Raw genomic sequence first — 17315 nt, forward strand, 5'->3', positions numbered from 1 at the left:
AACGTTCTTAGACAACTTTCCAGAGGAGGCTTCAGTGACGGCCCCTCTTCTCTAGACATGCGTTTAGTAGAAAGAGACATGTTTGGTTGAATTAGTCTGCAGTCTAAATTCAGTCTCCAAAACTGCTTAAGTGTCTTATCAGAGGCCTTAAATTAGATGTGGTAACAGAGGGGACGGAATTAGATTTTGCCTAAAAAGCCTCAGGTTCAGTTTTTATTGTTCAGACAGAGAGCTTCTTGTTTGGTGTGAAAATTACAGGGTTCCCAGTGATAATGGTATAGTTAATGAGGCTGTCAGTTAATTCACTAGCATTCTCAGTTTTTTCAATAATGTGCAATCTAAATTATACCCACACTCACTTCTTGGGTGAGACATTGCAGGCTAATGTTAAACAGAGCACACTTGAAGTAGCATTGACAATTCCGTTCCTTAAAAGTTGACTCTAGTGAAGACTTTAAGTGGGTTTTTAGGCTATTTATTAAAATAACTAAAGTCCCAAATGTAGCCTATGGAAACAAAGGGAAACACAGAATCATTATGGCCATTTCTACATCTTGATTTTAACCCCAAATAGCAGCGCTGCAGGGAAACAGACACCGACTGGTCCTGGCTCCAGTGGGGAAGAGCACAGAGCAACCAGGTTGCTAACTAACTAAAAACTGTTTTTATCAGATTATTACCTCAGAAGGCCCCAAACGAGCTGGAAAGTATTTAGAGATACAAAGTCCCCTTCTTTCCAGCTTCCATATCAAACTTTGATAGAAGAAAGTGACATCTAAGTTAACTTCAGCAGAAGAGCTTGATCTCTCAAGTGAATGAGGGCTTTTTCCTTTTAGATTTAGAAATACGAATTTTAAACTTAATTTTTAAGAAGGTGGGAGAAAAAAAGAAGCAACCCTAACAACTTGGATGGATCTCAAGGACATTAAGCTGAGTGAAGACTAATTTCATCAAGTTGCACACCGTGATGCCACATTTATATTAACATCCTCAAAATGACAACACTGGAGTGATGGAGAACAGACCACTGGTTGTCAAGGATTTGGGCTGGAGGCGAGTATATTTTAAAAGCATAGCACTATGGAGTTTCTTTGCTGTGATGAATCAGTTTTGTATGCTGATTGTAGTGGTGCTGAATCAAATCTATAACAAGTGACAAAATTTCATAGAGTTATACACCAAAAAGTAAATAAATGAGTGCGTGTAGAAACCTGTGCAACCCAAAAGGCCTGTGGTTTAGTTACTAATATTGTACCCAATGTCAATTTCTTGGTTTTGATCATTTGCTATGGCTATGTAAGATACTATCATTGGGGGGTCACTGGCTAAAGGGTACACCAGAATTCTCTGCTATTATTTTTATAATTTTGGGGGAGTCTAAAAAGTTTTTTTTTTTAACAAGTGTAGAAAGAAGGATACGTTATAGCAGAGTACAAAGGAAAACAGTAAATCTGAACATTTTTATTAAGTTCTACTAAAAAATATTAAAACACGTGAAATACTCAAAGTCTGTAAAACACACTCATACTCAGTAATTTTCTTATTTTGTGATAGCTAGTGCTATAATGTTGAAAATGTTACATAACATCAACCTACCAGACTGCAAGAGTTTTACTTCCACAGAATTCGACAAATATGCATCCTAATTAATAGAACATATATACTTGTTGTGTAAAAGATCTTCAAGTTATTTTTAAAAATAAAACTTTCCCCTTAAATTCAATAAGGGTGGGTTTAGTTAATTTAGTGAGGGTCATGATAAGTCTATCTCATGTTCTTTTAGGTGATAGTGGGTGGATGCAGAGATGCAACATGCTAGGAAAATGGACTTACTTTTCACAAAGAACAGTTCAGATTTAGAGCTGGATACTACCTGTGTACGTAAATTTGTTTAAATGACTGGTCTTGGGATTTTTTAAAAAAAGTCGCAGTGATGCTGAACGGCTCTATTTGAACAGAGAACCTCACCTCCCACCAGTCAGCCATCTCCCAGACCATCAGGTTGCTTGTTCGGCTCTTTGCCATCAGCTGCTGCCAAGAAACAGAGCGGCCCTGAGAATGCTTAGGGATCCCCAAACCACCAAGCGGCTCTGGCTTCCCTAAGTCTCTTTGGGAGACACCCCATCCTCACATCAGGAGGGTGGGGAGTTTAAGGTTCAAAATAGTTTTGGCAACTGTCTGAGCCGCTTTACATCTAAGAAGGTGCCTACTGAATTCATACTGTTCATCTGCTTTAAAGTTTCAGGTTTGAAACTTTCAGGAAGAATTGGAGAGTCCCTTTCATTTTCTTTCTCAGGATGTTGGGTAAACTCTGCTTTTCCAGTTCGGAGGTTCACTGCAGGACTTGGTTTAAAGTTTTTTAATAAGAAAGCTGGGTTTTCATTCAATTGCTGCATTGCTTTTGGCCGCACAACTTCATTTGTAATATTTCTCAGTACTGGCATATCTGTGTGGGTGCTCACGGGTTCACAGTTGTGACAATTAATTATTTCACAGGTGTTCCTAGAGGGCTCTGTCTGACAGTCTAGTTGCTCAGGTGTGGATGTAAGGTTTTGATTCAGTAAATGTTCACTCTTGCCCTCCGTATGGTTTGGAGGCTCCTCTTCATCTTCACTGTTGTCACTGCTTTGAATGAGTCCATATCTCTTCATATATTTTTTGGTTGCAAATGACATGTTGTTTGGTGAAATTAAACTAAGCCCCACTGTGCTTCTGTCTGTATTAATATGTAGAAGACTAAAAGATGAGTCACAGTTATTTTGGTTTGATCGACTGAGGGATAGTTGTGACAGCTGATTTTCATTTAAATATTTCAGAGCTATAGCATTCGCCTCCATGCTCAAATCCACGCCGTTGGGGCTTAAGCCACTCATACCAACATTAGCAAATGACATGTAGTTTAATCCAGAAATCACTGCTTCGGGGCTGATGCATGCCAACACACTGAAAGACACAATGGAGCAGGCCATCATTTATCTTATTTTGAGTACTAAATGCTGTTATTCTAAATGTGTTCCATTCTAAGAAAGCAACAAAAGGTTTCCAGCTTCAAGATTCACGGTGCTTTTTTATCTGAGTGTGCAAGCATCTAAGTCTTAATGATCCAGGTACATTCAAGAGATAAATATGGTAAACTAGAAGGTAATCTATGATTCAAAGACTAAAAGTGGACCACAAACTAGTTCTCCTAAATTTATACATCAGTCATGATTTTAAGAACAAATACAATGCCCCCAAATGTAAAAGCCATTCAATTTTGGTAAAAATAAATAAATAAATAAATAAATAAATAAAACCAAACAGAGCAAATATCTGATAATGTAACATTTACAAGCTTTGGTGAGTAGCTCAGAATATGAAATTGTCCGTAGTTGAAGAGACTCCATTTGTAATGAGTGAAAAACATCAACCAGTCTCTGGATATGGGCTACTGTATGTATCTCTGTATACACTAATTTTCTTTCATTAGATATAATCATCAACTTACTTTTGGTTGGTGTCATCTCATTAATATTAACTGACTTGCCTTTTTCCTTTATATCATAAATACAATAATAATAGCTGCTAATTTTTACTGATGCCTGATTATGTGCCAGGCACACTCAGTATCTCATTTAATCCTCACAGAAACCTTTCTCAGAGGTATCTTGCCTTTCAAATATTCCAACCTCATTGTACACTCTATACAACATTTCACATTTACATCATTTATTGGCATTCCATATCTTTAACTCACATTTCTTTTTTTTCTCTTAACTTTTTAATGTTTATTTATTTGAGAGCACACAAGTGTGAGCAGGTGAGAGGCAGAGAATCGGAAGCAGTCTGTGCTATCAGTCCAAAGCCTGACGCGGGGCTTGACCTCATGAACTGAGATCATGACCTGAGCTGAGGTTGGTCACTCGACCAACTGAGCCACCCAGGTGCCCCTCTTTTTTTTTTTTTTTTTAATGTTTATTTTTGGGAGAGAAAGAGAGAACACGAGAGGGAGAGGTGCAGAGGTGGGTGGGGCACAGAGGATCTGAAGTGGGCTCTGCACTGACAGCAGAGAGCCCAATGAGGGGCTCGAACTCACAAACTGTGAGATCATGTCCTGAGCTGAGCTGGACGTTCAATGGACTGAGCCACCCAGGCACCCCTAATTCACATTTCTTATTTATCATCCAGCTCCTTCATGAAAGCCCATGAGGGCAGGTATTTTTAAATCCACCACCTCATGTCAATATCCTTGGTGCCTAAACAGTGTCTGGCACATAGTAGGCACTTACTGAATATTTACTGTATGAATTAAAGAAATAAGTACTATTATCTTTATTTTATAGCTGAAAACACTAAGGAATAGGGATTTTTTTTTTTTTTTTTTTACTAATTTGCCTAAGCTGAACAGCTAAGAATTGAAAAGCTGAGCCCAGGTCACCTTATTCTCTAGGGCTCTACCACCCCTGTGTTTCACTATTATTTTGGTATCAGTTTTTCTGTTCCCTAAAAATTAGAGTCTTTTGTGTACTGTTTGTTGTGGTAAACATTATATTCTACTCAAATACACTGTAATTTTGCATATCACCCGATGAAGAAATTCAGTTGTTTTATATGTGCCAGCCACTGTCTGCATCTCTACCCCCATAAAACCCAAATAATGAGCAGGTATTTTCATTCTGAGAAGTATCTGAAATTTTGAAGAAGCTATTTTCAACCGTTAATATTCCTGAAACCAATGATATCATCATCAAACAATGAAACAGTGTGCTCAATAATGTTGGTCTTTAAAACCACCTTATAATTTTCCCTTAATCTTCTTGGTACTTAGGTACTTAATATGATGGAAGAGACACCAATATATCTAGACATTATTCTTTTATGAAATGTTCACAGTGATAATATTTTCTAAATATAAAATCTTTTCTACTTTCTTTGCCTATTTCTTCAAAATTATAAGCAATTTGCATATTAAATCAGAAGACCTGTACATGTTAAAAATATATATCTCTAGAGATAATATTAATGTAAATAAATTAAAACTTCTAATTCAAAATGCTAAATATTTAGAAAAAGTAGGTCTAATTTGAGTTACATCTTCTTTTATTATAGAATAGCTAAAGAATCTATATATATCCACAAACCAGTCACTATCAGTTTAGAAGGTCCTTCAAGTTTCGTTGTGTAACACAGCTAGCTAATTTCAATTAGGGGTTAGGGGAAACAACACTACTTTGAAAACAAAACAGATCAATAAGGCTCAAAACGAATGCATATAAACACTAGGGTAATTAAAGATGAGAAACAACAGGAGGCCACTCACTAATCAAATCCTAACAGCCTTGAGCACAAATATACTATGTTAGCATCTCATTAGATGGACAGTCTCAGAAGGATGATGAGAGTCCATTTATGCTTCTATAGGAGAGTCCCAGGCCAACAACTATTCCAAAATTACAAAAATTATTCCAACTTATTTAAAGATGAAAACTAACTTTGACTTTATTGTTCTGTTTGAATACCAATTAGTAAACTCCTACTTATCCTACACTGGGTTTTCAACTAATAAGTAGAAAGGAAGGAAGCGACTAAAGAGACTGCTTAAGATCTGTTTTGAATTTGAAAGGAATTGGAAATATGCCTGTAGAGGCTGCTGCCAGACCTCAAACCACAATCTCCATCTTCCCTACAATTTCTAGGGGTAAACTTGTTTAGCACCTTCTTTCATTGCTCTCCTGCCTTTGGACCCTCCTAATCTCTGCAGTTCTGAACCTGGAAAGCAGAAAGGAAATCTTCCTTCCCTTGTCTCAGTTACTCATCTGGTGGGAGGATCTGCTTCCGAAGTCTGTACATGAAATGAGTTCTCACATAGGTACAATGACAAAGAATAGGTGGTTTATAAACTAGGGGAACAGTGTAGATTGTAAGAATTATAAAGAGTACTTTCCTGGATTACTAAACTATAATTTGTAACACTATTTCCATAGGAAAATGTACCTTAAATTCTAAACGCCTGCCTTATGAACTTTTAAGCATACCAGTTATATTATACTCATAGATGTTAAAAGGTAACAAGGCCACAAATATGGACAATAAGTACCAAAGAGGTGCTAAAAATAAAGCATTCACTGTATGCTTCAATAATGACCCAAACAGATGGGATTTCACTAATTCAGCAAATGACTCATGGAAGACCCACCAAGTGTGATAGAAGCAATGAAGATTCAGAGATATATACTACTCATGATCTTGCTGGAAAACCTATCACAAGAATAGGGTATAGAATAGGATATATTAGGAACAAGGTAGTCTGAGTAAAAACATCAATATTCTGGTGAGGGGCCCAGGAAAGCTTGACAAAGGAGCTGCCATCTGAGTTCAGCCTTGAAGGATAAGAGGATTCTGGCAGGCAGAAAGGTGAAAAAGAATATCCCAGGTGAAAGTAACAGTGAGGAACCTTGCAAATCCCAATGGTGGGTAAGCTGGAAGGCTGGCAGACAGTGGTAGGAGATTATACGAAAAAAAATTAGTTTGGGGCACCTGGGTGGCTCAGTCGGTTAAGCGTCCTTTGGTTTAGATCATGATCTCATGGTTCAGGAGTTTGAACCCCAAGTCAGGGTCTGTACTGACAGTTGGGAACCTGGAGCCTGCTTCAGATTCTGTGTCTCCCTCTCTGTCTGCCCCTCCCCTACTTGTGCTCTCTCTCTCTCAAAAATAAACATTAAACAACAACAAAGTTGTTAAAAAAAACAGAACAGTTTAAGACAAAAAACAATATGAATTAATTAATTAGGCTTTAGATTCTTTCAGCCTAAGATTAATGACAAACAAAATCTCACTTCTTTGTGTTGGAGAAACAGTTTCAGTGTGGTTTCATTTTTAATCATAATAATATGCAGAAGCCATTAATAATCAATAAAATATAAATTAAATAGTTTAGGGGCGCCTGGGTGGCTCAGTCGGTTAAGCGTCCGACTTCGACTCAGGTCACGATCTCACGGTCCGTGAGTTCGAGCCCAGCGTCAGGCTCTGGGCTGATGGCTCGGAGCCTGGAGCCTGCTTCCAATTCTGTGTCTCCCTCTCTCTCTGCCCCTCCCCCGTTCACGGTCTGTCTCTCTCTGTCTCAAGAATAAATAAACGTTAAAAAAAAAAAAAAAAGAATGGTTTAATATATTTTTGGTCTAAATTAGCACACATTTTCAAAAGGACAATTTTAATATAGGGTAATTATAATACAGTATGAAAATACTGCTAATGTTAGGTACCTCTCCTATGTGTTTCTACAACATACTATATATATCCTTCCTTTTCATAGGTGGTAACAGAATATATCATAGTTGACTATTTATGTGTCTTTTCCACTGCACAATGGGCTCTGTGGGGGCAAAGATGTCTTCAACAGGTTATCTTGTATACCATGATGTCTCTCAGAGCTGGCTCAAGATAGAAGCTCAATACGTATTTATTGAAGTAAAATGAATGAAAGTATTGGCGAAATAATACATATAGCTAGCTGGTAAGACTATAAAACCTTCTCTTTCAGAAAGCAATGTCACAACAGCTTTAAAATTTTCCTACCCTTTTGACTTAGTCTTTCCATTTCTGAGACTGTAAGGCAATAATCCTAAAACTAAAAAAAAAAAAAAGAAAATGCAATCTTTGCAACAAGATGTTCATTACAGCAACATTTCAAAAGGGGCACCTGGGTGGCTCAGTCGGTTAAGCGCCTGACTTTGACTCAGGTCATGATCTCACCGTTTGTGAGTTTGAGCCCTGCACTGGGCTCTCAGGCTCTCTGCTGAGCAGGAGCTCACTTAGGATCCTCTGTCTTCCTTTCTCTGCTCCTCCCTGAGCTCTCTCTTTCTCTCTCTCTCAAAAATAAACAAACATTAAAAAATTAAGTAGTAAGAAATTGGGGCACCTGACTGGCTAGCTGGAAGAGCTTGTGACTTTTCATCTCAGGGTTGTAAATTCAAGCCTCACGTCAGGTGTCAAGATTACTTAAAAATCTTTTTTTCGTTAAATGTCTGATTATTTTTTAGAGAGAGAGCGCAAGCAGGGGAGAGGTATAGACAGGGGAAGATAAAAGATCGAAGTGGGCGCTGCGCTGACAGCGAAGAGCCCGATGTGGGGCTCAAACCCATGAACCACGAGATCATGACCTGAGCCAAAGTTGGACACTCAACCGACTCAGCCACCCAGGCACCCCCCAAATAAAAATCTTTTTTTAAAAAAATTAAAATTAAAAAAAATAAAATAGAAATTGAAGCCAACTTGACAAGTTCTTTTCTGTTCTGACAAAAGGGAAGGGTTAGGTAAACAGATGCTATATATCCCACTTAATGGATTAGGATATATCCCCATTAAAGATGATGGTTAGTGGGGCGCCTGGGTGGCGCAGTCGGTTAAGTGTCCGACTTCAGCCAGGTCACGATCTCGCGGTCCATGAGTTCGAGCCCCGCATCGGGCTCTGGGCTGATGGCTCAGAGCCTGGAGCCTGTTTCCGATTCTGTGTCTCCCTCTCTCTCTGCCCCTCCCCCATTCATGCTCTGTCTCTCTCTGTCCCAAAAATAAATAAACGTTGAAAAAAAAAAATTAAAAAAAAAAAAAAAAAAAAAAGATGATGGTTAGTAAGAGTTACAACAATTTGGAAAACATGCTTATTTCCCAGTGTAAAGCCAAAAAGAATTTGGTTTTTTTTTGGTAGACACAACACGGTCAAAACACAAAGTAGCAAACTATACACCACCATCAGACCTCACCAAAAAATTAAATGAGCAAGAGAGCAAAACAGTAATAAAACAAAACAAAAAACAAACTATGGACTTTGGAATTAGAGAGAGTAGGTTTAAAATCACAGGTATGGGGGCCTTGATCAAATTGGTACTTAATTTCCTTATCTATAAAACAGGAATAATAATAGTGTCTACTATATAGATTACTAAGGGTTAAATGAAAAATACTGCATAAAAATTCAGCACAGTTCCTGACACACTATGAACGCTCAATAAATGGTTGCTGTTAAAAATTATTTTAGAGGGGGGAAAAATTAGAGTGGTACCTCAGTCAGTTGAGCGTCCAACTTCGGCTCAGGTCATGATCTCACAGTTCGTGAGTTCGAGCCCTGCATCGGGCTCTGTCCTGACAGCACGGAGCCCACTTCAGATTCTATCTCCCTCTCTCTCTGCCCCTCCCCAGCTTACACACTCTCTCTTCTCTCTCAAAAATAAGTAACATTTTTAAAAAATTAAAAAAAAAAAAGAAATTCTCCAGAATTAAAAAATTATTTTAGAAAAAGAAAAGGAAACACAAAAGCAAAGTTTTAATAATAAATGAGTTTGATTGGGATGAATATGGTTTTTCTACATTTTACAAAATAAGTTTATATTACTTTGACAATGAAAACAAATATCAAGTTCTATTTCCAAAGTTCTACAATATTTTATACAACTTATACCATATAATAAAATCTAAAAGATTTTTTTTCACATAAAGATATAACTATGTTACTTACCCCTCTATGGAAATACCTAATTTAACATATTGTTTCGAACCGAAAAACAATTTTTTTCATATTGGCTTTCGCTTCCTTGAGAAAATTATCTTATATGAAATTAAAATCCTATCTATGAACGTATATCTATGTGTTTTTCAACTGGTAATCAAATTTTAAAAATGGGCATAGCCCACAGTATTAAAATTCATAAAGAAAAATGGTAAAATTGTATATATAGTAAAATTGCAACTGTTTCTTTTTTTAATTTAATTTTTATTTATTTTTTTAACGTTGGAATCATACTGAAAATGCTTTATTTATTTATTTATTTATTTATTTATTTATTTATTTATCTATCAATATATGACATTTATTGTCAAATTGGTTTCCATACAACACCCAGTGCTCATCCCGAAAGGTGCCCTCCTCAATACCCATCACTCTCCCCTCCCTCCCAGCCCCCTAATTTTTATTTTTTGAGAAAGAGAGTGAGTGAGTACAAGTAGGAGAGGAACAGAAGGAGAGGGAGGGAGAGAATCTAAAGCAGGCTCCATGCTCAGCGTGGGGCCCGATATGGGGCTTGACCTTCTGAACCCTGGGATCATGACCTGAGCTGAAATCAAGAGTCAGACGCTCAACCAGCTGGGCCACCCAGGTGCCCCTAAAACTGTTTCTTAAAAAACTGATTTTCTTTGGATGTTATTAGTTCAAATGACATTCTCTTCATTTTCTAAAATGCCAACCCTGAGCATATATAATTTTCATAGTATAGATTTACAATGTAAATTGTTATGTAAATGAAGAACAGAACAATCTTGATAAAACAATGACTACCCCACAATGGTAAATCAAAAGGCTCTACTTTCCATTTCATTCTAAGCATCTAAAAAACAAATCAAGTTCATTATATGCTGAAAATTTATTAATTCCACTGTTTTACTGTAAAGACATTAAAACTGGGTAACTACTACGAAGAAATAATTACCTAAAAACTACTCCCCAAAGGCACCACACCAAAACACAGTGTTCCACAGATAGCAGGATAATTTGTATATTCCAACAGACGTTATACAGCCTCTGTCTCACAGTATTGAGATAAAACCTTCAAAAATGCTAGCCTTACTCTCTTATACTGTTGGTAGGAACATAAACTGGTACAACTCATTTGGTGGGCAATGGCAACAACTACCAAAACTTTAAATGCATATATCCTCTGATCCTGCCTACTTCTAAGAGTTGATCCTACAAAGATATTTGTATCAGCTCCTGTAGAAAGATGTTTACTTAGCATTGTTTGAGATAAGACATAAGAGATTCAGTCTAAGTCCATTAACAGAGGTCAGGTTCACTATATTCTGTGTACAACAGAGTATTATGCAGCTGTTTAAATGCATGAGAAAGAACTACATATACCTATAAAGAAAAGTATCTAAGACATAATGTTAAGCAAACAAAACAAAAACAGATTGCAACACTCTTCACACACATATACACCTGAATATGCACAACATTTTTGCAGAACGCAAAAGAAACAGTTAAGAGGAGTCAAACTGAGGAATTTGGGGAGTGGGAGCTTTTGCATTTTATCTGATATTCTTTGTATTATTTAATATTTTCTCTTTTTTATTTAATATTTTCTTAAAACATGAGACCATGCTACTTTTGCAACTATGAAACAAAAATAATTAACAGAAAACAGGCTAACCTTAATAATACAATTTTCAGATTTTTATCCTTTTAAAAATAAGTATGTGATAAAGATCATCTTTGATGAAGAAGAATCTGAACAGAAAAATATGGCCAATTGTAATCGGTAAGCAAGAAGTAAGGTTTGTATGACTAGACTGTTGAAAACCCATTTCTAGGGGCGCCTGGGTGGCGCAGTCGGTTAAGCGTCCGACTTCAGCCAGGTCACGATCTCGCGGTCTGTGAGTTCGAGCCCCGCGTCAGGCTCTGGGCTGATGGCTCGGAGCCTGGAGCCTGTTTCCGATTCTGTGTCTCCCTCTCTGTCTGCCCCTCCCTCGTTCATGCTCTGTCTCTCTCTGTCCCAAAAATAAATAAACGTTGAAAAAAAAAAAATTAAAAAAAAAAAAAAAAAAAAAAAAAAAAAAAGAAAACCCATTTCTAGGGAAAGGAATGTTTTTGCCTTTTAGTCGACACAACTGCATAACCGAACATCCAATAGGTGGTGCAGACCCTAGCACCTCCAGGAAGGCCTTCTAGACACCAACAATGAGTAAAGTCCATTTCTTTCTCCAAGCCTTCCAGAGCATTTTGTTGGCATCTTCCCCCAGGTGGGATTTATGTATATAAAACCTACTCTCCTACTAAAATGAAGACCCCAAAGGGTAGAGATGATCTCTTAGTCATCACACACATAGTAGGCCCTGAATTCATGATGCATCAATTGAATGGAGTGGCGAGCTTATACTTTTTCTCATGAGACTGCTGCAATACATCTACAATTTTGTTTGATCTTTTAAAACAAATTTTAAAGTTACCTGGCATGATCCACTTTATGTGCATTTTTATTCACTTTAGTGGGAGAATCAATTTTTACTCCAAGGTTTCTTAGTTGTTTAAGGGTTGCATTAAGAACACAATCTTTGTCTGCTGGCCCTGAATCACGTTTCTTTTTCTTTGTATGGTAAACATTTTGTGTTCTGGTACATTCATGGCTGATAATTACTGCTTTGGTGGACGGCTGCTCAGTTTCTTTGGAGGAGCTATTCAGTAGGTGGTTCACTTGACTCTGATGAAAAAAATGTATTTGAAAAATCACTATTAACAATCTTAGGAAACAAAAGTATAAATAGCAGCATAAGCAAGGCCAGGGAAAAGCGAAATAATATCTTGCCAAATTCTATAAAGAAGCAAATATATTTGGAAATTTTTTATACTATGGGGTTTTTATAAAGGAAGCCCATCTTAACAAATGATTTCATCAGGCTCTGAGGAAATTTAGAACGTCTGTTCAGAACTTGTTCATTTTAAAACCAAATTTAAAATCATTTCAGTAATATTTCAAGTGTTTTCAAGGGTTTATAGTAGCTATAAATTAAAGTTCTAAATCATGCTTTCGTTTGAAAAATGGTAATGTTTCGGGCACCTGGATGGTTCAGCTGGTTAAACATCTGATTTTGGCTCACGTCATGATCTCACGGTTTGTGAGTTCAAGTCCTGCATTGGGTAAGCTCAAGCCCCACTTTGGGTGAACACGAGCCCCACTTCGGGTGAGCCCTGCTTCTCTCTCCCCCCAACTCTCTATGCCCCTCGCTCACTTGTGCACACACACACTCTCTCTCTCAAGAAAGGAAAATGGTAATGTTTCAGAGTTATAAATTAGATCTTTATGTTCAGAATCTGACTCTTCTCCTTTCTCCCTTTGAATGAGAATGACCTGTGATACTATCTCTGCCTTCCTGGCATTAGAGTACATTTCATTCGCTGAGCCACAGCTGCTAGCACCAGTATAGGACTCCGCAGGCAAATAACAATTATGTGTTCATTGATGGGTACTTAGGGCCCTATGAAGCATGGAGACATCCAGTGTTCCAAAGTCTACAGTTTGGATGGAAGTGACAGCCAGGGTCATTCAACCTTCAAGTCTTACTTTATATTCCAACTTTTCCAAGACGACTAGGTGACTATTTCCTCCAACCAGAATTATCCTTTTTTAGTCCATGCTGCCTTTGTTTATAGCACTTCTCGGCCTGTCCTATAATTGCTTGCTACTAGTATCCATGTGCTATTTCCCCTAGATTCTCACGAGCAGAGACTACCATATTCATCTTTATATTATTCCCTTTACTTAGTTTATTTCTTAGACTAAGCTAAATATTCTATAAAAATCTGCTTACCTGAACTCAGTAAATATTATCATCAATATTCTCCTACTTTTCAACTTTCAAACTTCCTGCAAATTGTTGCTTGTTTTTTCTGGTACTAGCTTAGTTTGAATTTGGCATAATATCAACACTTCTGTTTTAAAATCAGGTTCCATCCCCCCCCAACCTATCTAAGTATCTGATGACTGGCATGCTTATACTGAATTTAGGTTATCATAATCACAAAAAGCTAAAGGAAATAAATTATGTATCATTAATTTGGGGAAATCTTTTTATATCAAAGTCCCAATCAGTTTAAAGACAGGAAAGGCTTAACTAGTCTACTTTAAACTAAATAATCATCTCAGAAAAAATGAAATGCATTACATTTCTTACCAATAAATCCTGGTATATTTTCTGCCTGTCTGATGGTTGAGGAGGCAAGGGTTGTATCACTTGCTCAGTTTTGGGTTCACCTGATGTTACAGGGTTGTTACTAGCACCCTCTGTTGGTCCACTCTGTAAGCACATGCTTATACTCTCTGCTGGCACAGAATTTGCAAGGAACACGGGCACATCAGGTTCTTTTCTCACACCTGGAGAAGAGCTGCTTGGAAGGATATATAAATAATGTAAGCGTTAGTTATCAAGACACCTTTAACATATATTTGAAGTGCAGTAACTTTGAAAGAAAGGGATAAGACTCAAGCAGCATTCTGGCTTGTATTTTCAGATCTCATCTTGATAAGGCTGTATATAAACCAGATCATGACACCTTTTTAAGTCATGTTATTTATATTTAGACAATTTTTTTTAAAAAGGCAAACAACCTGCTGATTTCTCCTGAACTTGATACAAAGGAAATTTTCAGAGTATCTAAAAATTATAAATGTATCATTTCTTCACTTCAAGTTTTAAAATATAGTTAAGGGGTGCCTGGGTGACTCAATAGGTCAAGAGTCTGACTTCGGCTCAGGTCATGCTCTCATGGTTTGTGAGTTTGAGCCCTGAGTCAGGCTCTGTGCTGACAGCTAGAAGCCTGGAGCCTGCTTCAGATTCTGTGTCTCCCTCTCTCTGCCCATCCCCTGCTCGTGCTCTCAAAAATAAAACAAACGTTAAAAAAAGAATTAAAATATAGTTAAGATTCCTGGCAAATGGAGAGTTCATAAGCTGCCATTTATAATCACATTATATATTTGGTAGTACTTCTTTTCTTCTTCATGCTGTTCTATATTTTTCAAATTTTCTACAATGAGCATTTATTACTTTCAAACTTAGCATATAAACACATATCTGTACATTTATTATGGAACATAATGTTAAAAAAACATTTCTTGTAAGAACAATAATCTGTGGCTAAAGTAGAGAAATAATAAAATATCAGCTAGCAGAAAGCTTACTGTAGGCCAGGCACTGTTTCAAGTGCATTATCTTGTAAAATACTTACCATATACCGAAAACACATATAAGATAGTTACTACATATTATGCCCATTTGAAAGATGAGGAAATTAAGGCAGAGAGGTTAGATAACTGCCCAAAGTTATACCAAATATGAAGAAAATAAAACTCATACATAGTTTAATGCTTAGAGATAACCACATTTTAGAGTACTTCCATTTATATATATATTTTTTTTACAAGTAGTATTTTCTCTGAAAAACTGTACCATACCAAAGGTAGTTTGGAGGCAGCTTTTTAAAACCTAACATTAGGGGCGCCTGGGTGGCTCAGTCAGCTAAGTGTCCAACTTTGGCTTGGGTCATGATCTCGCAGTCTATGAGTTGGAGCCCCTCATTGGGCTCTGTGCTGACAGCTCAGAGCCTGGATCCCACTTTGGATTCTGTGTTTCCCTCTCTCTCTGCCCCTCCCCTGATATTGCTCACACACTCCCAATCTCTCTCTCTCACAAAAATAAACAAACATTAAAAAAAGAAATTAAAACGTAACAACATAAGTTATCTTTTCATTTCACCAAATATTCTTGAAAACAAGCTTTGTTACACAGTATTTTATTTTATAGATATAGTATAATTCTTCTAACCACAAGTCTTCTTTAAAACTCAGCTTATTTCCAATTTTCCCCATATTACTTAATTTTAACTTGATATGAAGTGCCTAGTACTCGTTTGGTACTTGAAAAGCTCAGTAAATATTAGCTGAAATGAATATTTGTAAAATACCAGTTAAGTCATAATTCTAAGGAAAAAAATCCATAAATTTGACTACATGAAATAAAAATTTTTACATAGCAAAAAACATCAAACAAAATCAAAAGACAACTGACAAACTGGAAGAAAACATGCACAACATATACTACAAAGAGCTAACATCACTAATGTAGAAGAACACTTAAAAAGTAAAGGGTGAAGGACCTGAGATTCTAGCAGAAATATGTGAGAGACATAAACTTACAATTAACAAAGTTATCAAAATAAATCTTGACATGAGGAAGTGATCCAACTCATTCATAATTTTTAAAATGAAAATTAAAACTCCACCAATATACCATTTATCACCTATCAGACTGGCAAAAAGTTTGTTTTAAATATGCCAACATTTTGTTGGCAGAGCTCTGGGAAAATAGGTAGTCTCATACACTGCTGTTGAGACCACAAACTGGTACAATTTTCTGCAGGGAAACATGGTAATATTTAACAAAATTACATATGCACTTAACTGTGGATGCAGAAATCCCACTTCTAAAACAATTCAAAAATGCACATACCACTAGGTAATCACTATAGCAATACTTATAACTAAAAATTACTGGAAACAGTCAAAATGTTCATAAGTAGGTGTTTATTAAACTATGGTACATCCACATAGTGGAGTACTATATAGTTATATAAAAAAAGAAGATCACTAGGACTGATTTGTAGTAATTTCCAGTATATACTGCTAAGAGGAAAAAAAGCTCAAAAAATACCTATGGTATGCTACCTTTCTACACTTCACATAAGAAAGAAGTATAATAAGAAAATAAAGACACAGGGGAGCCTTGGGTGGCTTAGCTGGTTAAGCATCTGACTCTTGGTTTTGGCTCAGGTCATGGTCTCAGGGTCATGAGATCGAGTCCCATATTGGGCTCTGCACGGAGCATGGAGCCTGCCTGCATAAGATTCTCTCTCTACCTCTCCCTCTGTCCCTCCCCTGCTCACACACATGCTCTCTCTCTTTGAAAAAGTAAAAAGAGAAAAAGAAAACATAGACATACATGCTCGTTTGTGCAAAAGAAATACAGGAAACCTGGGTGGCTCAGTCAGTTGGTTGAGTGTCCGACTTAGGCTCAGGTCATGACCTCACAATTTGTGAGTTCGAGGCCCACGTCGGGCTCTGTGCTGACAGCTCGGAGCCTAGAGCCTGCTTCAGATTCTGTGTCTCCCCCACTCTCTCTCTGCCCCTCCCCTGCTTGCGCTCTATGTCTCTCAAAAATAAATAAATGTTTAAAAAAAAAAATACAGGAAAGGTAAGCCAGTAACTAAAGAGATTGGTTATCTAAAGGAGATAGATGAGTGGGAAACGGGGTAGGAAAAAGGGAGATTTCGGAACAGGGTGGCAGGAATGAGAAGGGAGCAACACTCCTTTGAGCATATGCCTTTTTATGTAGTTTGGTCTGTTAAAACTACAGTAAGTTTCAGGTACCAAAAAAACCACAAATAAAATCAACCAGAATACGGAGGGACCCCCAAGTGGAACAAACAGTAACGAATCAACCTAATGATATTACAAACAAATAACCACATAAGGAAGTGTGGAAGAAAATAACCTACCTAAATAACTATGGAAAGAGGTATTTTCATTGGATACTGTAGGGTTAAAGGTAAAAAGAATTATAAAGAAACATACTCTAGTAAATCCATTTCAGAATTCTTAAGCAATTCCAAAACTACTTTATGTGTACACTAGAACTAAACAAATAAGTATAGTGTACATGAAAGCCAGGTTTCTCACTGTTAGGAAAAGAAGGTATAAATAAGAAAAAGGGATGTGTTGGACTGGAATCAGAGGATTGGT

The 17315-nt window shown here is 37.0% G+C and overlaps 1 protein-coding gene across 3 annotated transcripts in view; it reads right to left on the reverse strand.

Moving 5' to 3' along the window:
* Positions 1-1441: 1441 nt before the first annotated feature.
* Positions 1442-17315, reverse strand: part of STIL (STIL centriolar assembly protein) — a 64688-nt gene continuing 48814 nt past the window's right edge. For 2 of the 3 annotated variants that reach the window (XM_043574918.1, XM_043574919.1), the window contains exons 15-17: positions 13696-13909; positions 11974-12224; positions 1442-2943 (exon numbers count right to left, since the gene is read on the reverse strand). In XM_043574918.1, coding sequence (XP_043430853.1) covers positions 2157-2943; positions 11974-12224; positions 13696-13909 — 1252 coding nt within the window. In that variant the 3' untranslated portion in view covers positions 1442-2156. The remainder of the gene's footprint in view (positions 2944-11973; positions 12225-13695; positions 13910-17315) is intronic. The other variant, XM_043574921.1, reaches the window with a different exon arrangement.

Source organism: Prionailurus bengalensis, chromosome C1 (assembly GCF_016509475.1).
Source record: "Prionailurus bengalensis isolate Pbe53 chromosome C1, Fcat_Pben_1.1_paternal_pri, whole genome shotgun sequence".
Lineage (NCBI taxonomy): Eukaryota > Metazoa > Chordata > Mammalia > Carnivora > Felidae > Prionailurus > Prionailurus bengalensis.